The sequence below is a fragment of the Pristis pectinata genome, chromosome 24, assembly GCF_009764475.1.
Source record: "Pristis pectinata isolate sPriPec2 chromosome 24, sPriPec2.1.pri, whole genome shotgun sequence".
NCBI classification, from domain to species: domain Eukaryota; kingdom Metazoa; phylum Chordata; class Chondrichthyes; order Rhinopristiformes; family Pristidae; genus Pristis; species Pristis pectinata.
Genome location: NC_067428.1, coordinates 21728824 through 21755047, shown reverse-complemented (window position 1 = coordinate 21755047; position 26224 = coordinate 21728824). Strand labels below are relative to the sequence as shown.

At 38.6% G+C, this 26224-nt stretch overlaps 1 protein-coding gene across 9 annotated transcripts in view; it reads right to left on the bottom strand.

Moving 5' to 3' along the window:
• Positions 1-5861: 5861 nt before the first annotated feature.
• The window catches only part of LOC127582473 (PWWP domain-containing DNA repair factor 3A-like), a 58420-nt gene continuing 38057 nt past the window's right edge, over positions 5862-26224 (bottom strand). For 7 of the 9 annotated variants that reach the window (XM_052037755.1, XM_052037754.1, XM_052037757.1 and 4 more), the window contains 9 exons: positions 26079-26207; positions 23138-23208; positions 21803-21888; positions 19491-19551; positions 18486-18561; positions 17873-17923; positions 15664-16109; positions 12005-12093; positions 5862-6576 (listed from right to left, as the gene is read on the bottom strand). In XM_052037755.1, the coding sequence (XP_051893715.1) occupies positions 6492-6576; positions 12005-12093; positions 15664-16109; positions 17873-17923; positions 18486-18561; positions 19491-19551; positions 21803-21888; positions 23138-23208; positions 26079-26207 (1094 nt within the window). In that variant the 3' untranslated portion in view covers positions 5862-6491. The remainder of the gene's footprint in view (positions 6577-12004; positions 12094-15663; positions 16110-17872; positions 17924-18485; positions 18562-19490; positions 19552-21802; positions 21889-23137; positions 23209-26078; positions 26208-26224) is intronic. The other 2 variants (XM_052037761.1, XM_052037762.1) reach the window with 2 other exon arrangements.

Here is a 26224-nt window from a genome sequence, read left to right as displayed (position 1 = left end):
GCAAGTATAAAGAGGTGGAACAAGAGCTGGCAGGTGGATCCAGGTGAGGAGGAGTGATTGGCAGATGGAGGAGGGAAGAGTGGACATAGCGACAGAGGCTGGGAGGTGATAGGTATTGGTTTATTGGTTTATCATTATTGTCACTTGTACCGAGGTACAGTGAAAAACTTGTCTTACAAACCGATCATACAGGTCAATTCATTACACAGTGCAGTTACATAAAGTTAGTACAGAGTGCATTGATGTAGTACAGGTAAAAACAATAACAGTACAGAGTAAAGTGTCACAGCTACAGAAAAAGTGCAGTGCAATAAGGTGCAAGGACGTTATGAAGTCATAGGTCATAGTCCATCTCATTGTATAAGGGAATGGTTCAATAGTCTTATCACAGTGGGGTAGAAGCTGTCCTTAAGTCTGGTGGTACGTGCCCTCAGGCTCCTGTATCTTCTACCCAATGTTAGAGTAGAGAAGAGAGAATGTCCCAGGTGGGTGGGGTCTTTGATTATGCTGGCTGCTTCACCAAGACAACGAGAGGTAAAGACAGAGTCCAAGGAGGGGAGACTGGTGTCCGTGATGCACTGGGCTGTGTCCATAACTCTCTGCAGCTTCTTGCAGTCTTGGGCAGAGCAGTTGCCATACCAAGCCATGATACATCCTGATAGGATGCTTTCTATGGTGCATCGGTAAAAGTTGGTGAGAGTCAAAGGGGACAAACCAAATTTCTTTAGCCTCCTGAGGAAGTACAGGTGCTGGTGAACTTTCTTAGCCATGGCATCCACATGGTTTGTCCAGGGCAGGTTGTTGGCAATGTTCACTCCCAGGAACTTGAAGCTGTCAACCCTCTCAACCTCAGCAACTCAGGTGGAGGCAACAAAGGGCTGCAGATGATGGAGTTTAATTGGAGAGGAAGGTGGAGTATGGAATCAGAAATTTATGGCATGGAAGAAGGGCATAAAACTATAGACTATATAAAACTCTGATAATCAGCTGTCCAACCACTGGGAAATTCCAACGGTTCAGCATAGTGCTCTCCAGGTAATGTTTGCTGCACTCCCTTCTGACTGGCTGGGGCTCTGGTTCCCACACTCTTTTTAAACTGACCAGTATCCTGGTTCCTGTTCTTCCTTTAAACTCCAGTCCAGATGAAAGGTCTCAACCCAAAATATCGCCGATGTTGTTGGACAAATCATAGGTGCTGATGAATCAGTGTACAGGAGAGAGATAGGACACCTGGTTGAGTGGTACCACAACCACCTCCTGCTCAACATCAGCAAAGCTAAAGGACTGATTGTTGGCTTCAGGAAGGGGAAGGACGGCGAACATGCACCAGTCTACACTGGTAGATCGGTGGTGGAGAGAGTCAGCAGCTTTAAGTTCCTGGGCATTAACATATCGGATGACCTGTCCTGGGCCCAGCACATAGATGCAGTCACAAGGAAGGTGTGCCAGTGTCTTTACTTTCTTAGAAGGTTAAGGAGGTTTGGCATGTCACTGAACATTCTTACAAACTTCTACAGATGTACTGTTGAAAGTAACCTGACTGGTTGCATCATGGTCTGGTATGACAATTCGAACACGTAGGAACCTAAGAAGCTGCAGAGAATAGTGGACTCAGCCCAATACATCACGGGCACATCCCCGCCCACCATCATAAGTATCTATGTGAGGTGCTGCCTCAAGAAATCAACATCTATCATCAAAGATCCCCACCATCCGGCCTATGCTATCTTCTTGCAGCTACCAGCAGGCAGGAGGTACAGAAGTCTGAATTCCCACACCACCAGGTTCAAGAACAGCTACTTCCCTTCAACCATTTGGTTCTTGAAGCAACCTGCACAACCCTAATCACTACCTCAGTAAAGCAACACTATGACCACTTTGCACTACAATGGACTTTTTTTGTCCTAATTGTATAATTTCTTGTATAATTTGTTTAATTTATGCTTTTCTTGTGAATGTTGTGTCTCGAATGCTATGTGCCTGTGATGCTCTTGCAAGTAAGTTTATTGTATATGACAATAAACTTGACTTTGACCCCTTGCACAAATGCTGCCTGACCTGCTGAGTTCCTCCAGCAGTTTTTTTTCTCCAGATTCTAGCATCCGTAGTCTTTTGTGTCTCTGTTTAAACTTACCAGGTTCACTGGGAAATTTCTTATACTGTATAATATCTTGAAAAAGATGAATTTAAAATGTGTTGGGAATAACATCCAACAACACCAAAGTCCTGAGCATGCCAGATCATTGGATTTAAAATGTACAAGCACATCAATAGCTCTGGTGCTTTTAACCTGTAGAAAGGGCCTCTGCCTCAACCATGCTTTAAGGCAATAAGGCCACAGTCCTGAGATTTAAAGGTCTCAAGCTTACTGACGTGGGGAGAGCTGTGCAGACAAGCAAAGGAGACTGCAGCTTCCATCACATCCAACAGGTAGTGAGTAGAGATGGGAGGATCTGTCCACACATGGAGCAGGTGCTGCCAGTCGCCAGTTATGGCCTACACTCATCATGTAGGAAAGGTACAGCCCTGAACACATCTCAGTGATGAGCGGCCCTGCCACTTTCTCTGACGCACCCAACATCAGCCCTCGTAGGCAGCATCTCCACGAGCCTTCGGGCAATTCATTGCTATGAGAACTCCCGTGGAGGGCAGGGGTTCACACCAGGTTCCCTGCAGAGCAGCACACAGCCTGAACAGATGCCTTTCTTTTAAAAAAAATGTACAGCAGGGTAGGTGCCTACGAGTGCTCAGACTGGAAGGACGAAGAATGCTATAACGAAATAGTGCTCTGCAGGACTATGCTAAGTGCAATCGGTGCTTATGGTATGATCTCCTTTACATTGGAGAAACCAAATGCAGATGACCGCTGCGCACCTCACAAAAATTCTGTGCTTCTGGTCTCCTATAACATTAATTCTGCGCTTCTGGTCTCCTATAACATTAATTCTGCATTCTACTCGCACTTTGACCTATCTTCAGCCTCCTACATTGCTCCAATGATACCCAGAATTTCACCTCATCTTTGGACTACACAATATTACAACCCTCAGGACTTAATGATTTTGAACAATTTCAGGTAAAACCCTTTTTGTTCCTTCACAGACTTGGCCCTATTTTGCTGTTTCAATTTATTTTTCAAATTGTTTCTGTATCATTTTGTTCCAACTGTTATTTGTTACGTAATTGTTACCTTGATGACCTTTTTGCTTGCACCCAATCACAGATGTTCCATTCTTTCCATCCTCCCCTTTCTGCAATTTAAAACACAATAATCTTCTTACTTGTCCACTTCTGATTGACCTGAAACATCATCTCTGTTCTCTCCCTGCTGATGCTGCTTCACCTGCTGAGAACTTCCAGCCTTGTTTTTGTTTTGGATTTCAGGCATCTGCAGTTTTTTTTTGCATTATCCTTCAATTTGTCGTCTTAAATCTGGCTGCCTGAGGTCCACAGGCAAGTTCTCAGCTATACCACACTGCTGGACTCTACTTGAAGTCCAATGGTAGAGCAGTTTTCTTGAAGTCCACAACATGGCTTGCCCTTGCATCCTGACCTGACCCCATTTATTTCAATGTGGAATTTACTGTAGTGAAGAATAAATGTTCTAAGACTAGTTGCATTTTTTGCATCAAGGTTATTTTAATATTTTAAAATGATTTACAAGTTACTTTGTGCTTTTTAGTGATCTAATAGTAACTTTTTTTAATCATTTAAAACATAAGATCTTTATTAGGCACATGTACATCGAAACACACAGTGAAATGCATAATTCCATAGTGTGTTCTGGGGGCAACCCACAAGCATCGCCACGCTTCTGGCACCAACATAGCTTAATGCTTCTGTTAAAGAAACAGTGATGTTTAGGAAGTGAATTCTTCAAGCCTCGACAGCTGAAGGCACAGGCACCAAAATGGTGCAAAAATGAGATTTGGTAATGATCATGAGACCATGATACAAGGAGTGCATTTGTCTCAGAAAGTTACAAGGCTAGAGGGGATTACAGATTTAGGAAAGAACAAGGCCATGGATTCGAAAGCAAAAGTAAGAATTTTGAAAAGTTGAACCATTTTAAAATAAGCCAATGTATATCCACCACCAATTAGTGAACAGGACTTTCTTTGATTCAGGATGAAGACGAGAGCTTTGGATGATTACAAAGAGTAGAACCAGAAAGATTGTTATGAGGCACTATATTAATCAAATCTAGAGGTATCAGAGGAGGGTCAGTTGAGCAAATGGGTGGCTTTAGTAAAAGGGGCAGCATGTTCTATGTTTATCAGACTGACTTTTTTTTTGATGATATTAGTATACAGAGAACTAGAAAACACCTAGGTTAACATTGCATTGCCTAAACATTAACCTCTTCCCCAAATTTCTATTTTCATTCATCACTCTGCCGCATCTCACTTGCTATGTTCACTGTTGATTTAGAGATTAAATATCTTTCTCCTCTTAAAAATCTATTTATAATACGTGCTACTTTTCCTTCTCATGGAGTAGTATCCAATCTGTGCTGAATTTGCTCATTGCTATTTAATCTGCCACCTGCTTATTTTAAGTGCATGTGCCACCTGCTTATTTTAAGTGCATGTGGCAGAGCCACCACTACATCCAAACCCAGAACAACAGTAGAGCTTCCATTGGAAAGATGCAGCTTCTTTACTTCATTCTCAATTACTTTTGTTTTATTAAAATTGCAGATTGTGTAAAATTGGGCAATACAAGGTAAACTTTCATTTGCTTGATATTGTTCCTGAACTTGTGATTTACCCCACTGATATTTAAACCCTTTCCCATTAGTCAATTGCCTCAAGAGTTTTCAGTTTGGAATTCCTTCACAACAACAGAGCTCACTGAAAACACATACAGCTTGCAGGGATCAAAGTGAGGATGTCAATCAGGTTACCAAGTTGCTTGGGTTGGCAGTCACCATGAGAAGTCACCACATCCTGAAAAGTAGCCTTCAGGGCATGAATTTCCAACACGAGCTGTAGTTCAGGCTGAATTTTCATAACATGTTGGGAACACTCTTAAGTCTGCCATACATTCCTTTTTGATGGGGCACAATAATAATGCGAATTCCCAGGCCTCTTCACAATTATGAAGGGATTAATTGGTATGAAAATTAACAAAAATACTGAGAAAACAAATGAGAAGATTCGACATTTAGATTGCCTGAGTTAATAGCAGTCCATAATAGCAAATTTCTTATATGTACAACAAAAAATTAAGATTAATGCTCATCTTATGTCTTCATTGAAACGAGCTAACAACCAATACCCAGTGCTTCTGTTTTTAATCAAAAGGCAATATAATACAAAATATCCCCAATAATAGCAAAGAAATCCTGGTTAAAAAAGACTTGACAGCTGAAGGCACAGCTGCAGTTCAACATTCTAAATTTATACATTCCACAAAACATTCATGGATACGGTCAGTAGAATGAACATAACTAATATCAGGCCCATGGAAATTTCATAACTCATTTCAAAAATAGTTCTGTCCAGACCCCATATTTACATCGCACCAATTTAAAATTTGGTCAACTCAATGAAAAATTTGATTTTACTTAACATGTTATCCACCAACTCATCTGGGCATAGATTATGAAATTTAAAAATCAGGAATCTCACTCGATTTAAAAAAAGTATTTCTTTAAATAGATGAAGAAAATTGAAAGCCTCAAGGTTACAAGTTCAGCTCACATCACACCTTAGAATCTACATTACATTGCCAATCCGATGAAGTCTGTGCAGACTTTTGCAGCTATTGTTACCAAAGTTAGTGGTCTCTGTCTAACAGTCTTAATTTGAAACTACGCCAAACTTATACATTAGTCAGCAATCAACACATACAAAACATAATGGGGTATTCATTTTATAAAAAGTTATTCAAATGTAACATGCATCACTTCTCATTACATTTTGATAACTGAAAACATTAGCTCTATTTACAAAAACAGTTGCATGTTCAACTACCACTGTATACAGAGATGATAAAATGCACCAAAAGTTTCTCCAAATGCAAGATTTTTGCCAATGTCCTCGTGTATTAAGCTTTGCATTCAGTGACTGCATCAGTAAAGCCCGATATCACAATTATTCAGTCCAGGGAGAAATATCGTTGCAACCCAAAAGCAAATACACCAACAATTCACAAATACTGTGTGTTTGAGAACAGGAAATAAGGAGGAAGATTTCAATTTATGCTGCACCTGCAGAATGCCAAGTATTGTGAAATGATATGGCTTGTCACTTAAAAAGTAAAAAATAAACTCAAACCCAAAGTACTTAAGTCTGTTCTGATTAGTAACCCTCCTCTGATAGGATATTTACAATATTTTAACTCCCAAGTTAGCTGTACACCCTTGGCTTCAACAATTTTTATAAGAAACAAATCTTTATCAAAAATCACATTACTTTGATGCACAAAAATATGGATTTCATTCAATTTTATATATATATATTATGTTCATTTCAAGAATGAAAGCTTTAATTTGTGGATTCCTCCTCATTCAAATGCTGTTGTTTCAGCTTCATTTCTTTTTCAATCTCCTTGTTAAAATGTTCAACTTCCCTGCAAAATAATTTCAAAAGAGTTCACAATGTTATTTTCATACTCTGGGAAGCTCAATGTCCTTGACAAATAAATGTTAATCAATATTCTAGACAGTGCATTTGCACCAACAGACTGCATCAGAAGGTGGTTCACTCAAGGCAGGCTATACAAATCTGTTTCTTTACCATCAATATCATACATTTAACTCCCCAATACTCAAGTTACATAGTTCAACCAAAGTTTAGAGAAACAAAACTTAATTCACCTCATGGTGGCTTTTCCTTAGCTTGAGCATTTTGGTTATCCACCTAATTCCTCCTATAGTAAAGAATAATCTATATTTTCCCGCTAAAGTAAACTGCTATTTCAAATACATTATGAACATGTGTATTAAGATACTACAGAACACTGAACAGTAGAGAACAGGCCCTTCAGCCCACAATGTTGTGCTGACATAACTGTTCCCTCCTACCTACAGAATGCCCATATATCTCTATTTTCCTCTCATTCATGTGCCCATCCAAGCCCCTCTTAAAAGCCCTTATACAATGAGATGGACTATGACCTCACAATCTACCTTGTTGTGAACTTACACCTTATTGCACTGCACTCTCTCTGTAGCTGTGACACTTTGTACTGTTATTGTTCTTACCTGTACTACATCAATGCACTCTGTACTGACTCAATGTAACTGCACTGTGTAATGAACTGACCTGTACGATCAGTTTGCAAGATAAGCTTTTCACTGTACCTCAGTACAAGTGACAATAATAAACCAATACCCAATGAATTTATCTTCCAGGCATCTACCACTCTCTCAGTAAAAAAAACCCTCACGTCTGTTCTGAACCTACCCCCTCTCACCTTAAATGCATGCCCTTTAGCACTTATTCCCAAAGATAAAAGAGCTCAGATTTTCAAAGAAACATCAGCATTTCCCCTTGCAAGTCTCCCGTAATTAAGTGTGCATGAACCCTGAACTTCCTGAGGTTGTCCTCACTGGTGTCATGCTAACTGCACTATGACTAACAGAGTCCAGGAGTGGTGCACCAACTTCCTACATTGATGCTGGAAGAACATGCACTAGGTAAAGTGGTGCAGGTTTATCAGCTGCTAGGAAGAGAGACAAGACACATAAAATTTACATTGTCCTTGCATCAGCAAAGTTAACCTAAATGTACTTACACATTTTGGTTATTTGAATATTTAAAAGTATAATTAACTTTTAATGATTTGTGAATGCCTCTGCTCAAACATTCAAATTGACAGTTTTGACAGCTATTAGGCTTGGAGCACAGTTTAGCTGAATGTCAAAGCATTTGCATCAGTGGGGCTTGAATATTACCTTAGGAAGGAGGCCTTGTGGGCTTGCATTTTACTGTTCAAAGAACACATTGAGTAAAATCTGATTTGCAAAGCCCTGCTTAGCACAGAGGATTAACTTGCCACTGGAAATTTCAATCGACTGCAGACTGATGGATAGGGGAGTGATTAGCTCACCATTCCCAGGAAATGCTGGGCCATTGCAATGTGTTTTACAGTGCAACTCGTATTGCACCAGAAGAGTCAGTCTCTTGGTATCTGGCTATCCTGATATAACTAGTCTAGATATTATAAATATTATGGGTAATAATAGCAGTAACCTGAATTTTTATTTTAAACCACTTTCTCAACCCATCCTGCCACTTTCAACAATTCACACATATACCCCCAGATCTCTCTGCTCTTTTGGGAATGTTGCTCTCTAGTTTATGTTGCCTCCTTGTTTTTCCTACTGAAATGCAACACCTTGTACTTCATCATTTTACCTGTCACACATCTACCTATTCCTCCATCTCATCCTGCTCTCAATTCATGCTGCTTCCAAGTTTTGACCCTGTACACCAAGTCAATAATATTAAGAAAAACAGCAGTATTAACTCCAGGGGAACACCACTGTACACTTACTTCCAGTCCTAGAAACTACCATTCACTACTACTGCGTTCCCTGCCACTTAGCTAACCTTCTATCCATGCTGTGACTGCCCATTTTAGAAGGTTCAATCCTGATGACAAGCCCAAAGTGCAGCACTTAATCAAATGCCTTTTGAAAGTCCTTATTCACCACATCAACTACAATTCCTTCATTAACCCTATTACCTTGTCAAAATATTCTCTGCAGTTAGTTAAGTACAATTTGCCTTCAACACATCTGCTATCTATCCTAATCAATCTACTTTTGTTCAAGTGATTGCTCATTCTGTCCCTGATAATCATTTCTATAAAATTCTGTACCACAGAGTTTTAACTCACTGGCTTGTACTTGCTGGGTTTGTCCTTGGACTCTTTTTTGGAACAAGAGTGTAACATTTGCAATCCTCTTGTCCTCATGTACCATCCCTATATCTACAGCTGCTTGGAAGACTATGGCCAACGCCTCTGCTACTTCCACCTTTACTTCTCTCAGGAAATGTGGGATGCATCCTATCCATTTGAATTACAGCTAATTAATAATCCTATCAGTTTTCAGCTGATACAGTATTTTAACTACATCTTCCTTTGTTGAGACTGCAGCAAGATCTTCCTTAGTAAAGATTAATGCATATATTTGGTATCTAGGCCATACCCTGAGTAAATCTCCTTTTTGGACCCTGATTTCTTCCTCCTCTGTATACGCCTGTAAAAGATCTCTACATTTCCTTTCACGTTGTTGCCAGTCCTTTCTTACTATTTCTTTGCTCCTTATTTCCATCTTTACTTCCCCTCTAATCTTTCTGAAATTCATCTGGTTCGCACTTGTGTAATCAATCTGACATCTATCATACACCATTTTAAACTGCATTATTTTACTCTCCCTGTTTGATCACACAGGGGGACTGCTCTTTAACTGATGTAGCTTCATCTGTTGGGTACAAGGCCAACCCTTCAATTACTTTCCTGCCCATCAATCTTCCATTCAAGTTTACCCAGTGTGCTCATCCTATTGCAAATGGCCTTCTCAGAGTGACTAATTTTACTTTAGTGGCCCATAATCTTTTCTCGTTGGATCATGAGGTACAGAATAACTAAGAATGCTGTTCCTAGACAACTTCTCTAATAATAGTATTTTGTTCACTCGATTCAAATCCAGCTGAACTGGAAACATGCTGGTCAATATTGCTCCCTTAAATGCACCACAGAATTCTCTCCTCCTTATAGTAATCTCTCTAAATATTAGGACGTTTGATGTGCTTTATCACATCCATTCTGAGGGTTTTGGATATAAGAGCAGGAAGCCTATTAAATACTCCCACTAGTGTAATGGCACTTCTATTGTTTCTCAGTTCTAACCACAATTTCCATCTTTGATTGCTTCAGAACATCCCTTCTCTCCAACAATATTCTCAGTAATCAATACAGTCACCCTTCTTTTTTTGTAAACCCACACCCCACCTTTAGTACCCAACTGTTGTTTTTTTTTAAAAACAGGGCATTATTTTGGGCACACATCAGAATCCCTTGTGGCCAATTGCACATGCAGCTGTCCACCTTGTGCATAAATGCACAAAGCACATTAAGCATACAGGAATATATAAGACTGGTTTAGTTGTTAGCTTAGCCCTATCAAAAATCATACTTTCTCTTCTTCTAGTGCTATCTGTTCCTGTGCACCTTCTTTCTTGTTTTCAATGCTGCATCCCCCAAAATTAGTATAACCTAGTTCATGTCATTAGAGGCAAGTCTGGCTCACCCTCTTCCTCCATTTCAGGAAGGCAACATATCATATAGGACTCATGTTATGGTTGCAGAAACACCTGCCTTCTGCTCCAATTATAGAATCCCCCAATGACTAATGCACATCTATATTTTGTAGTTCACTGAGCAGTTAATTTGCCCCACTGTGTCACATTCTGGAGTACACTCTAAGGTATCATCATCTCCATGGACCCATACAATTATTCCAAGTTGAGCAGGGATTCACTTGGCACTTCTTCCAATCTACTCTACTGCATTCCATGTTCACAATGTGGCCTCCTCGAAATTGGAAAAACCAAATGTAGATTGGGTGATTGCTTTATGGAGTACCTGTGTTTAGTCCGTATGGGTGGTGATGCCAAGCTTTGTAGTATGCCATTTTAATTCTCAATCCCACTCCTATTCTGACCTGCCTGTGGCCTCCTCCATTGTCACAGTGAGACCCAACACAAACTAGAGGAACAACGTCTCATGTTCCACCTGAGCACTTTGCAAGCTTCAGGAATGAACACTGAATTTTCCAACTTCAAGTAAATGGCACTCTCATTGTTTCCCATTATTCTCATGTCCCTTTCTCACCTCATTTCCTTTAAATGTTTTCCCTGTGGTTACTACTTATGTTCCTCATGACCAAATCTGTTTTAACCAATCTCCACATAGTCTATTGTCGTGCACCTCACCACTCCCCCAGCTCTTGTTTGAAAACTAAATATTCTACTTTTTTCCCCAGTTCTGAGGAAGGGTCTTTGACCTGGAAGGTTAACTGGTTTATTTCCACAAAAGTAAAAAACAAATTACTGGAGGAACTCAATAGGTTAGGCAGGATCTGTAGAATGAAATGGAATGATGAAGGGTCTTGACCCAAATCACTGACCATCAATTTCCCACCACAGATGCTGCCTGACCCACTGAGTTCCTCCAGTAGTGTGTTTGTTGCTTCAGATTCCAGCATCTGCAGTCTCTAGTCTTTCTCTTCTCTTTCCAAAGGCTGCCTGAGTGCAAGTTCTTCCGTGATTTTCTGTTTGTGTTTCAGATTCCAGTAGCTGGAGGTTTGTTTATCATCATCTCCATGGGTATCTAATGCTGAGTACTAGTGTGACAGTGGCACATACCTTGAACATTCCTGCCCTTTCAGATGTTCACTCACTTGCAATCCTAACTCTGGGTTTGGGGAGGCTATAGTTTGAAATATCACAAACTGGGAAACTTCCAGCCTCACCAAGGCTCTGCAGCGACTCCAGCTGCCTCTCAAACACAAAAATCCTAAGCTTGATCTTAAGATATGGTTCCCAGGACACGCAAAGCATCCCAAAACTTTTGCAAGATGTACAAATTCCAGCAATAGGTCTCAGCTTCCCATCCATGATCTAAGAAATCTTGCATTTCATCTCTATTCCCTTTGGAGACAGGCTTATAAATTTGTTACTCTGATAGAACAACCTTCTCCTAGCCTTTTTGTTTTTAAAAACCTTAGCTTCACTGTTAAAGCTGCAAGTTAGTGATTAAATAATTATTATTTTGCTGTTAATTTAACTTTTAATTATCACACAGCAGCTCTCTGCTGCTTCATTGAGTTTTTGTTCTTTACACTCAGTGCAAAATAAATTTCATGAAGTGTGTTGGGCCTGCTGACCAGTTTGATTCAACCTACTGATTTATGCAATTTGGGCAGCTTCATTTGGTCAATTAATGAATATACAACTTGTGCTTAGATTACACAAATAGTTCCTACCTTTCACTGTGAAGAGGCCCTTTCATATACTTTTCCTCTGCTTTCTTGATGCTCATTTGTTCAACCTCTGCAATGGCACAAATAATGGCCTATAATGAAAGGCACAAGTTGTTTTAGTCCATAATGTTGGAGTGGGGCAGGGAGGAGAAGGACATACACACCATAGAATAGGGGTGAATAGGACTGGACCAACAATCCAGATCGCAGGAATGATTACCAAGAAATCATCATCCAAGATCAAAATGTATTATGGCAATTGGGGCATTTTAATTCAGTTAGGCAAATACATTCAGGAATAAAAATGTGGTGCCAGTAATTGTGACATGAAAATGATGCAATAAAACCCAAATGATTCATTCATGTCCTGTAAGACATTACAGCCACGCTTGAAAGTTAAAAACATAGACGTGGAAATCTGAAACGAAAACAGAAAATGCTGGAATCTCAGCAGGTCAGGCAACATTTGTGGAAAGAGAAACAGTTAATATGTTTCATTTCCAGGACCTTTTATCGGAAATAGTAAAGAGAATACAAGTTAGTTTTCAGTAGCAGAGGTGGGAGGAGGGATGGATGGAACAAAGGGAATATCTTCCGGCATTTTCTGTTTTTATTACAGCCATCCTTACTCATTCTGGGCTGTATGTGACCTGTAAGTGATTCAGGTGAGAAGGTGTCAGTTCACCAACCCTTCTAGGATATTTGAGGATGAGCAATAAAAATATTTAAAGCAAAGTTGTTTATTTTTATACAGAAAGAGGTATCACTCATCTTCCCACTGATTATAAATCTCAAGGTAATGCAGACACTTTTATTTCGTGGTTTTATCATAAAACAGAGCACAAAAGAACAGTTACAAGGAGGAGGACTGGATGAAGATAGTGATGTTATGCTTTTGTTAGATAACTGCTGCACTCATCCTCCTGCAGAAGAACTTAAGATGGAAATATTTATGTCTCTGCCAATTTGACAAGTTTAATTCAGTTAATGGATCAGGGCATGATGCAATGTGTCAAAATGTACCAGTGTGACTTCATGAGAAGACTGATGAACTACAAAGAAAAAATTCAATTTTTAATGCACCTTGTGCATGAAAACAGGAGAAGAGTGAAATACTGCAAAGATATTGACAAAAACTATGGACTCTTGTCACGTTTGAAGAAGGGATCACCCAAAGCAGTTTTTGAAGGATTCTATGCACATAAAGGCAAGCAGATGGCAACCGTGTGATGAATTCATGGAACTAGTAGACTTTACAACTGCTGAAAATCCAGTGGGGGGGGTGGAAAGACAGGTGAATTAAATGAGTGGTTGGGAACTGACAAGGATGCTCCTGTTACAGGTGACATGTTATTAGAAAATGTTTTGAAGGTTAACAAACTAAAGTTGGAGAAAATGATGAAGGGGTGCCAGAGGAAAAACTCTTGGAAAATGACTGTGGAAGGATTCACAAATGTCTTGAAACTTGTTGAGCAACAAAATTGCTTTTCTGCTCAAATTACAACTCAGTTTCACCTTCTTCATTCACACTTTTTACATGAGATGGAAGGCATGCAAGCAAGTGAACACAAGAGATCTATTCAAGTAGGCTAGTAAGCCTAAATCTCCCTAGCCTTTGACTTATTGAGTTCTGTTGAATCTGATGAGATGCTATTAGGAGATCCAGAACACAGTGAATAAATTGCACTGACATTTAGCACAGTGATTTTTAAATGGCAGCCTAACCCAGGCTGGGCTATGCATAAAACTCTAAGCATAGCCTACAGAAAATTGTTTTGTTGCTATGAAAATAAGCCTAAACAGCAAATTCCAATTCAAGTGTTATGCAAATTAAGTGCAAAAAGATATTTATAGTTTATTTACATTTATACACAAGGGATGTGCAGTTGTAGCTGATTAGTAGCAATATCCTCATTAAAGTTTTGGCACTTTCTGTGATGGTGACTATAGTGAATCATCTCATTTATTTTTGCTGTATTTTGCTTTAATACTGGTTAGCCTTAAAATATAGATTTGCAGTGTAAGAAATTGTTATTTAAAAGGGTAAGATGACATAGTTCAGCAGTTTAAAGGTTTATGCAGTGTGATGCTCAGTAACATTTTTCCTTGTGCAATTCTCATGCAACCGGCAATCTGACTCCCCATATATGCTGGATGGCTGACGGTATACTGTATTTTGCAAGTTAATTTTATTTTTGTTCCCAGTAATTGTCCTCTCTTGATTTAAGTTCATTTCCCATCAACACTTTGTTCTCACAAGATCCACCACTATCCTGATAGTATGTTCAGGGAATTAACATGTTACTCTGATGGAAATAGAGCAAACATTTTGTTTTTAAAAAAACAATTCTGCCACACTCAATATTCAAAATTTGAGAAAATGCAACATTATACAATCCAGTAATTAAGCCAAGGTTTAGCTAGATAAACATACAAATTAGAAGAACAAGCTATTTGCCCTCTCATGTTTACTCAGCCATTTAATAAAGTCCTGGAACCTCAACTCGACATTCCTGTCTACCTTTCACACCTCTTGCTTTTTAACTATTTATCTCTGCCTTCAAAATATTCAAACCCTACTCTTTTGAGGAAGAGAGTTCCAAAGAATCATGATTCTCAGGAGGGAAAAAAATTCACTTCATCTGACAAATGCTTTTGTTAACCATGGAGATCCAATTAATAAAGACAAGACTAAACCATCTTTCTTCTGTTAAATTTAAACACTTTAGTACTTTGCTAGAATAGATTATACAATCTCACTTTTTTTTTTAAAATCCAGAGAAATCCTGGAATACACTGCCTGAGAGCGTGGTGGAAGGAGAGCTGCTAACAGCATCGAAGAAGTGTTTAGATGAGCATCTGAATCGCTTATGGGCCAAATGCCGGAGAATGGGATTAATACAGATGGGAGCCCACTGGTCAGAGTGGACACTGGTGGCCAAATGACCCGTTTCCTGTACTGTAGTACTCTATGAATTTGTATTCATCCACACAATGAAATTCCCACTTCCCACTGATTATTTGCTAAGTTTACATGCAGCCTTATCCTAGCATGTTTTAGCCAAAACATCTTTCTGGGTAACTAAACATTAGATGAAAAAGGAGCAGGAAACAAAACACAATGTGTTATTGCCCCTCCCCAACTCCAGAACGACAAAGTGCAGTAGCCCATCACTTCTATTGTATCAATGCAAAGAGATTATAACCGAACCGTTCCTCTGCTCCTATCTCTTGAATTGAAACATTTCAGCACACAGTATTTGGGAAGGGAATTTCAGATCCTCCACCAGCAGTTGTGTGAAGTACTTCCTGCAAAGCCAATTCAAATTGTTTGTCTTGCTATAAATTCCCCATCAGAAATTGCTTCCCCATATCAACTTTATCAAATTCTTTTTATCATTTTAACCACATTAGTTACATGCCCCATTAAATCTTCCAAACTTAGGTACAAGCTTATGCAATTGTAAATTAACCCAAATGTTAGCTTACTGAAGCTAATGATAAAGCTCTAGTTAACAAAGCCAAGGCTGTTACTCATTTCTTCTTTTCCATTCCAAATGCTTCAGTAACGAACTGGAGACAGCCTATACAATTTTATTTCCTTCCATGCAATGAAATCCATAATACTTGAATGCAATTCATATTATTCAATTAGAACTCACCTCTGGCAAGAGAACATCCAAGATAAACCTAGACCTCTCATAGTCTAACAACAGCTCTGTGCTCACACTCATTTCATAGACACTTTTCAAGTAGTTGATCACTTTATCCACCTGCCAGTCATCTTCAAGGTATGTGTCAATAACACTTGAGTTGCGGGTACGGGTTTTGAACTCCTCAAGCCACTTGGAATGTTTTCTCCCCTTAATTACATCTTGAAGGTGCTTCTCCACACCCCTGGCCTTGACAATGAATTGCACAAGTTTTTCATTTGCTCGATCCCTGGCAGCTTTCTTCCTATCAGGGAGCAGTTTCTTGGTAGGCTGGCATCTGGCTGGTGTGGTCTCGTATTCTGAATCAGAATGGCCTTCTACCTGACTAGCAATTGAACTGGATGGAAAAGTCATTAATGAAGGATCTTGTCCAAATGATTTTCGTACTGGGATACCTGCAAAATACCAAAAGAATTCAGATTGGATAATTATAAGCATATAGGTATTGCTATAAGTATCAATTCATTTTAAAATAATTCGTTTCTGGCAAGTGTAATTCATTATTCATTTTCTCTCAACTTCAGAAAGCGGGATTAGAGTAGGTGGGGCAAGGGTGCTGCAGTTTAAGGATGCAATTTTAAATTTTCTTTTCTAATTTGGTAACAGCACCAAACTGATCTCTCAGTTTCACTTTCCTTTCCATTTCAGAACAAAGGCTCTCCATGAGATACATTTCCCACATGCAAAGCAAATGATTCACTATTGAATTCTGTCTTAAAGTAATCTCACTGGGCAAGAGCTATGTCAGATGACAGTGAACTTTTTCAGGCAAGTAGTAGAGCTGATGGATCCAGTGGCATTCTGCTAAATCCACAAGAGCACCGCTATCTTGAAAAAGACAGGTTAGACTTTTATTTTAATTCCCAACTATTGTTGACAGGAGGGGACTTAAGTGTTTATCTCTAGTTGCACTCTAGTAGCAAAAATGTAAAATATTCTTTAAACCTTGTAAGCTTCTGCTGTCTACTCACGATTGTCTATAAACACCTCTACTATAGACTGAATTAAAGTAAATGAAAACAAAAAAAAACAACTGTAGATGCTGGAAACCTGAAATAAAGAGAAAATGTTGGAAACACTTGGCAGGTTCAGACAGCATCTGTGGGGAGAGATCTGTTCTAACAAAGGGTGTAGTTCCTGAAACATTAACCGCTAACATGCAATACCAAATTGAATTTCACTAAATTAAGCTTTTAAATAAATTTTATGAAAAATCTGTCATCCAATAAAATATTCCAACCATACTGCAAAACATTTACCTGTGTTAGATAAAAAAAAACCGTGAAATACAGCACAGCAATACATGCTCTACCTTCCAGCTAATGTAAAGACACCTATCCCCTTCAATACAAGTACCAAAAATGTTTGTTTAGACTGTTTGGTCATCCATAAATACAGCTGTTTTATTCTTTGGCAACACGCACCAAATCCTGTTCACATTCACTCTCATGGTTGCTGCTTTGTGTTGGATTCTGTCACTCAAATACCTGTTTTTTTTGAATTCTCATTTAAATGTTTAAATGCCCTCACCCACACCCTAACTACACCCAAACCTGCAACTGAGATTTCTGTGCCGACTCATGTCTATTCTCCCATTTACTCCTTTCCATTTGTGTTCTTTCAATCAGCCTTCTAGGCACCAAGTCCTGGAATCCACTTCCTAAATCTCAAAACACACTCCCCAATCAAACTTTTGGTTTCTGTCTCAACATCTTTCCATTTTGATTCAAATTTTGGCTAATTATCTTCCCATGAAATGCCTTGGGAAGTTTTAGTACTAACACCATTATAAAAGTATAGTTTACTGCTGTTGCAAACTGGGGATAGTTTTGCTTCCCTTATTACTCCAGCTATCTGATCATTGACTTGGTAGACATCAGCCTACTCAGTACAGCATTAGGATTATATCTGGTTCTTTTGCATCTTGTTTGCCTCAGAGATCGTGATCTTAAATCTAAGCCAATGGGAAAATTAAATGCCAGTGTACTTAAATGTTTTGGGAAAAGTATATAATTACTATTTTCCTTTATAAGCAAATCAAAAGCCAATTGATACAAAGAGGTCTTCAATTCAACTCACCTTGCTGCAAAATACAATGGATCCCTTGGTTATTTAAAAACAGTGGATTTAAAGGAAGTCTAAAGTTAACAATACTTACTGAGTTCAGCTGTGCAATACTCAACAAAGGAACCTGTGAAGGACCCACAACCTGCCAAGAAATTTCAATACATATAGTTACATGGGTGAATTTTATTTAACTACTAACCAAGTCACTTCAACTGAATATATTGCATTACAAATGTTTTCATCTCTGATGACTCTGCAGAAGACCAAAGACAAGAGTGTTGTGAACATACAACTTGGATTTTCCTTCTCGCTCACCTCAATGCAGTGGGTAATCACGTTCAACACTGAATTAATACAAATAAGTACACTTGTATTTTGGAAAATGCTGATAAACATGCACAAGATACAACCTGGGTTCAACTGGCAAGGGTCAGAAGGACAACCACAATCCACAAAACTGCTCCATCCCCATACAAAAGGAAACAGCTTGGGCAGACTTGCAGACAGTTGTATTACTATTAATTTTAAATTTTATCTCTAAATTTGTACTTTAAATGAAAATAGTACAAATTTGATAGTCAAAATTGAATGACAGCGCAAGATTTTAAAGCCTAATGAAATTTGCAAATATATATAAGCTCTGTGTAAATGGATTAAGGGGAATAAAAACCTTTGGTTTTGAAGATTTTACACATTCAACTCACCTCTTCTAATTCGATAGTCATCGATTAGAGCCACACACCAATCAATTGAATTCTTGTAAACATGCCTTGCTGCAGCCTACAAGATGGTCAGCAATTACAAAATTGTAAAATATTAAAATCAAGTCAAACTTTGAAAGGATAGTCAATATGTGGGTGTTTGCTTAATAGAGTGCAATGGCAGTTAATAATCATTGAATTGTTCCTGTTAAATGCAAAAGTTGTTAGCACTCCGAAAGACAATAAGTACTCACTAAAATTCAGAGGGAATTGGGCTCATGTTGTATTGAAGTTATCAATATCAATTCCACATCTTTGCTCTTAATATTTGCTTCCATGTGCTTACATTATTGCCTAAAATACTGTGACAGGTTATTTCATTCATCAGTTGTGACAATGCATTCAATGTTTTAACACAGCTTTGCTCAAAACCAATTCATCCAACTTCCTCACTCCCTCCAATTCACCAAAAACATAACTGATTTTAAATCAACATTTAAACTTGCCCCACATCTAGCACTGACACCACGGGCTTCCCAAGCCACATTACAACACGATGGTGGCATCAATATATTTTCAAGTAGAAAACCAACACTCATTGTCCCTCTAATCATTTCTTCAAGCTGCTGAATTGTTGCTTCATGAGCACTGGCCATTTTTGTGTCAACTAAAAGTAGCAAATATTAAAAATTTACAGACTGTTAACATGCTATCACCTAAACCCATCTGTTTCTCTCTATGTCAATACATTTACAATTTTTAGCATTGTTACTGAACTGAACAGTAATCAAAAACAAAGTTCTGGCTGGCCGCTTCCCACCAGACCCTCATCATATTAGAACAGTGAACCAAATGCTAACTGATACATTTACTAGAGCATAGGTCAGTCATCGAACTTGAGATTATAACTTATTATCCATGGAGACCAAAGAAGCTCCAAATGGTTTTAACTCACTGGTTTATTTTAACTGCAGGAATTTGCACAAAATGATATTTGAAAACACTTACTGTAAATTTTTGTCGATCCTCACAATCAAATGGTTTTAGGGTTCTTATGGACACACAAAATCTGCAATATTCAGAAAAACAACACGCATAATTCATTACATTACTACACAACACTACCTAGTATGTCAGATTTAAAAAAAACGTATTAGACGACTCGAACAATCAAGCATCAAGTGTTTTAAAAGCGATCTTGTACCAAAACATGACCTTTAAAGTATGAGAGGCAATTTAACGAGGAACTAACACCACCTTGTCAAATAGATTAGTATTTAGGAGTATGTTTTAGTTAAATGCCAGTACAATCCAGGATGCTACTAGACGACAAACACTGGCAAAAACCTTACTCTATTAATAAAATGTTTCCAACATCACATTAAGCAAAGTGTAACAGATATTCCAGTATAACAGACTCCTATGATTAATGATCTTCTTTCCTACAATATATTTACTTCATTTGATCTCCTAAAGCGCTGTGCCCTCCCTTTCATTCTACCCGTATCATCTCTAAATACTAGTACTCTGGAATACTTCCTTCCATTCTCTTTTCCTTCTGTAAACCATAGATATTTATTATCAGTGTACTTCTCTTCCCATCTTTAGACATATCATGCATCAGTATGGTTCCCTATCACATTACAAAAGATCTGTCATTGCACTTCTTTAGTTTTGCCGAAGTGTTCCTATCTTTGTCAGCCAAACCTTTTTAAATTGCTGTTTTATTCTCAATCACCTTTTCCTCAAACTCACTATTTCCTGTTTTTAAAATTAGTTTCATTTCCCCACCCTTGTCCCATGGATGAGCAGTGACAACTTGGGTCACACAGAGGGTGGGGGAGGGAGCGAGCGAGAGAGGGAGTGTGATTGCTTTTTTGACAATACACACTTTATTCTTTCCTAGAAGAAAAATACTGTCTGCAACTATAGTGCTAATTACGTTAATTCAGCTTTAGTGATCTATTATAGCCTTATAATGCTGAAAACTAGAAGTTTGATTCAATTATGTACAAACAAAAACCAAGTGCTGATAGCTTCTTTACAACGGCACCATTAAGGGTCACCAAGTTGAGACTCAGCTTTAACATGTACACTGCTACCAATTATGGCATTCGATAATGTGCCACATAAATGGTTACTGAACAAGATAAAAATCACATGAACGGGGAGTAATATATTATCATGGATAGGCGATTGACTACCCAATAGAAAGTAAATGAGATAAAGGGGTCACTTTCAGATTGGCAGTCAGTAACTAGTAGGGTGCCACAACAATCACTGCTGGGGCCTTACAATCCATATTAATGACTTGACTAGAGGGACCAAGTGCACTGCAAATCAGATTTGCTGATAACACAGATGGCTGGGTTAGCAAGTAATGAGGAAGACACAAAGAGCTTGCAAAAGGATATAGGTGGGTCAAGTGAGTGGACAAGAAGTTGTCTGACAGTGTACAGGAAAAAGTGGTTATCCACTTTGGAAGATGAAAAAATTTTTTTTAAATGGAGTGAGACTACAAAAGGAATCTGGGGATCTAGTACATGAAACACAGTAGTAGAGGAGTAATTAGGAAAGCTTGTGGAATGTTGGAAAGTGTACAGGGTGCAAAAGAGAAGTTTTGATGGAACTTCACAGGATGCTGGTGAGATCACTCCTGGAGACTGCATACAATTTTAGTCTCCATATCCAAGGATGGATGTGCTTGCACAGGACAAGAGGCCAGTGTAAGAACATAAGAAATAGAAGCAGAAATAGGCTATTCGACCTCTCATGCCTGCTCTGCCATTCAATAAGGACATGGCTGATCTTATACCTCAGTGCCACTTCCCGTGGAAACATCATATCCTGACACATGAAGAACTGTTGTGCCTATACTTAATGGAGTGCAGAGGTATTATTATTGAAACATAAATGTTTCCCTTATTGGGTTATCTGGACTTAAGAGGCATAGTTTCAGAACACAAGGTACCCACCTCTCAGAGGGCCATGAATCTTTGGAATTCTCTAATTCAGAGCGCTGAGTAACTGAATATATTCAAGATGGCAAATGACAGGGCAGCAAGGGTAAGGGGACAGTAGGAAAGTGGTGCCAAGATTGGATCGGCCATGGTCTTACTGAATGGAAGAAAAAGGTTCGAGGAACTGATTGGCCTACTCTTGCTTATAATGTTGTGTACTGAAGGATGCCCCGTGTCAAAAAAAGAAACTAAAACAGCCAAGAAAAGGGAAGATGGGGAAAAAAAAACTAGATAAGATACCGGATACTATAGCAAAACAATGCAAAACTGAAATTGTGTTTCCAAAATAACATCACTTACCCTTTTTTATTCCTTTCTGCATTGATTATATTTTCATCTACAAACAATATGCTGGCCTTCTTGATCCTGGGCTTTACACTTCTTACCTGTTGAAAGACAAGGTGCATTCATAAATTGGAGAAATCCAAACTTTACAGGATGCTTTGCTCCATTTTTGTGTACCAAGGCACAAAAACCAGTGCAATGATAATTACGAGAAACTGTCCCTTTCAATTTGCTGAGTTTGGGTCAAGTCTGATCTGGAATTCAATAGGCACTTATTACCACTCTGTTCCCCCCATAATTCTGCAAGATTCTCAATTTACCCATAATAAAAATTATACCAGCAAAACAACAGTAGCAGAGTAATGCTAAAGCTTCTGCCTCACATTTCCAGCGACTCAGGTTTAATCCTGATCTCTAGCGCCGTGTGGAATTTGCATGTACTTCTGTCACCACGCAGGTTTCCTCCCACACCTCAACCTACCAACCTGCACGTCTTTAATTGGCCATTTAAATTGCCCTTAGTGTGTAGGCGAGTGATAGATTCGTCAGGGGGTGGAGAAAGTGGGGGGGGTAAGGAGGAAGGTGCTAGTGGGAATGTAGGGAGAATAAAATAGGTTAGGATAGATTTAATGTAAAAATGGGTACCTGATAGTCCGCATGGACTCAGTGGGCCAAAGGGCTTGTTTCTGTGCTATATCTTTCTATGACTAATTTTTGTATTTATTTTCAACTTTCACAAAACAGGAGCAAAAATGAATCTATTGGTTTCAAGGCAGACCTACCATTCAATAAAATCACAAGGAAACCTGCGTTATTCATTTTCCCTCCTGATCCTTTTAATCCTTAATTCCTTTAATGTCACCCTCTGAATTCCAAAGGTTCACAACTCAGTCAAAAAATTCTCAATTCAGGCTAAAATATGCAAGCCCTCCTCCTGAAACCATATTCTCTCGTTCAAAGCTCCCCAGCAGTGGGAAACATATATGGTCAATCCCACTCAGAATATTGGGGCTCTTAAGCCTGAACTGACTCTGAGGTAAATAGAGAGGTGAATTACAGTTCCAGTTAGTCTCCCTCCTCACCATTCATTTCAGGGTGGATTTTGACTGTTTAGGTTAAAATGTAACAAAAATAAAAACACTTGGCATCAATGTTATAGCTGTGATTTGAAGAGGCCTTCAATTCCATAGTAATCCTGTGGCCAAGTCATAATTTGACACCATTAACATGCAGCTATTTACATGCATTCATATTTATATATACATAAATCAGACCAATGTGAAGATGTCAATCTCAAGTTTATACCATTAGACTAGTACATTTTGTGCTTTGATTACATCTCTCCCTTACCACTGCAGGCCAATTTGGGTACTTTTGGAATTTACACCATACCAACATTCCTTCAGCGACTGACCATTGCTCTGCAGAAACAAATGTGAGAGAAATTAATTAGCTCTCGATTTGGTAATGTGACTAATGAAAATACTAATTCAATATTAATAACTTCACTTCAAAAAAAAAGGAACATTTAAATTCTTTTGATTTTCTTCCAAATCTTAAGAGGCATCTCAGTATTTTGTTTTGAGATATTATCTAAAATTTAAATGCATTTAAATTATTAATATTTAAGGTGCACCAGCCAAAAATGGCATATTAACAAATGCACAAACTTTACACCTCCATTGTAGTCTGGCATCAAATTTTCCTGTATCATGAGAGCGGCAAACAGAAGTGTAGAAAATATAATACAAAGCTGGGTGATTGTGAGGAGGATGTAGAGTGGCTTCCAGGGATACAGACTGGCAGGCTGGCTATGTAAATGGGGAAGAACATGGAAGATGGAATATAATATGGAAAAATGAGATAATCCACTTTGGTAGAAGTTGTTGAAATGATGAGAGACTGAAAGGAGTTGGTGTATGGAGGGTGCTGATATCCTTGTACTTGAATCACTTAACAGCAAGCAATTGGGAAGGTAAATAGTATGTTAGCTTTTATTGCAAGAGGACTTGAGTACAAGTGTAAACATGTTTTGCTGTAATTATACAAAGACCTGGTAGAACCGTACCAGCAATTTTGTGTACAGTTCAGTCTCCCTCCCTAGGGAAGTATATACTTATGATAAAGGGAATGCAAAGGTTCACTGAATCCCACTGACAGCGAGGGGCATGTAGGCAGAGATTGTTCAATGAAGAGAGATTAAGCAGACTGGGCCTATATTCTTGAGTTTAGGAAAATGTGAGATGGTCTCATTGAAACATTCAAAATTCTTAAAGGATGTGACAGGGTAGCTGCAGGGATGTTGTTTCCCCTGTCTGGAGTGTGAAGAATCAGGGGCTACAATCTCAAAATTGAGGGAAAAACTGGCCACTCAAGATTGGGGGGGAAAAAAAAAAACGTTTCTTCAGCAAGACAGTGGTGAACCTTTGGAATTCTCTATCCAGGAGGCCTATGGAGGCTCAGCTGACAAGTACCTTTAAGAGAAAGAATGGTATTTTTTGGATATTATAGGAATCACAGGACATTAGTACAGGAAGTGGCACGGAGGTACAAGATCAGCCATGTTCTTATTGAATGGCAGAGCAGGCATGAGAGGTTGAATGGCCTATTTCTGCTTTTATTTCTTATGTTCTTACACTGGCCTCTTGTCCTCCAACAGGGTCCAGCAGGACACACAGAGAATGAAAGTAAATGCACACTCAAGGGTGAATTGAAAAAGCAGATGGAGAGAAACCTTTTCATTGACTGGGAAAACTAGGAGATACAGACATCTTAAAATCAGAGCCAGGCCATTAAGGAAAAGTTTCTTCACACAATAGATTAAAGGGGTGGAATTCTCTTCCATTAAAAGTAGTTGATGCAAGTTTAATTAACCGGAGACTAGAAAGTTTTGCCAGTTAAGTGTTTGAGGCAGCATTAATGAAAAACAATGTTGTAGATGTACAAGCCTATTCTTAAAGTATTCACATGTCTCAGTGTTTTAATATAATTGCCGTAACTGAACAGTGTAAAGACTGGTAAAGTACAGCAAGTATTCTGTATTATAATGGTGCAAGGATGAGAAGCAAAGCAAGGTGGTCAGCTAAATCAAAAATAATGCCAACTACAAAGTAGATGCAGAAACAGAATTCTATGTTTAAAACTTGCAGAATAAGGAAACCAACTGTGGATCTCTAGTGTCATGTTGGAAGCACAGTCTGGGACAGATCATGTATATTGAATCAACATGCTAACTGGGTATAGTACTTAATAGTAGTAAATCTGGGGCAGAATGCTGATTAACAGATGGAACAAAGTAGTTGAATAATCTCAAGCATGCAACACGAGATGTAATTCTGGACAATTAGCACAAGGGTAAAATTCAAGAAGTATCTTGGGTTGCAAGAATTAAACAAGAAATAGTTCAATTTGACAAGGAGACTGGGATCGTAATCAATAAAAATGTAACGTACCTTTGAAACGACAAAGGAAAAGATAAAATCTAGCTACCAGTTTAAGATCAGAGATAAAAACCATATAAAGTATGGAATTGGTTGGGGGCGGGGGCAGGGGGGAGTGCAAACAGGAAGATTGCTGTGTTCTATTGACAGTGGACAGAGGGAAAAAGGGACCAGCTCGAAGTCACTCAGAGTGTAAACCACTGAGGTTTCAAGCAGCACAATGGGATTATTGTCCTTGTTAAGTATTGCTTCTTTGTATTGGATACAACTTACTTAACAAATCTGATGCATTTGTAACAATATATCTATACCCATCTGTGGCTTGTTGTAGTCATAAACAAGACTCTTGTGTTTGTTTAAATTCAAATCTTGAACAATACTAGGAATAATACGGAACCAAGTCAGGTTAATGGAGTCATGGTAAAAATTAGCCATGATCTCAATGAATAGTGGACTGAATGGCCTACATCTGATCCCACTTTTCTTTTACAAGCGTAACCACCAACTTAGCATCCTTATAAATACAGCTAAATCTGTTTTGTTTAAAATAAAAGCTAGGACTACTGACAAAGATGAATTCTACAGTGTTGTATAACCACCTATCCCACAACACAGGGACGATACTAAACAGCAGGTGGTTTAAAAAGCTGACAAACAGTAAACACTGCTTAGGTTTCACTGCTACATTTTCATTATTTAAAACAAAATTAAACACCTTGAAAGTTTAACTATATTGAACAATGTTTCTTACTCTGTCAGCTTTCAGGACATGGTGGGTTGCGAGAGATGAGGGGAAAAAGGAGAAATTAAATTTTATATACACCCAAAGGACTGGAGATTAGAAGTCTCACCTTGGTGCACCAATATGCTCGGAAGGTTTTCATCATCTTCCTCATCGTTCTCCTCTTCTGTGAATTTGCTTGTTGAAAGGGAGTCTATTGAAGTGAACTCTACTGACAACAAAGAGGATGATTGTATTCCTGCATAAAGTCCAAAT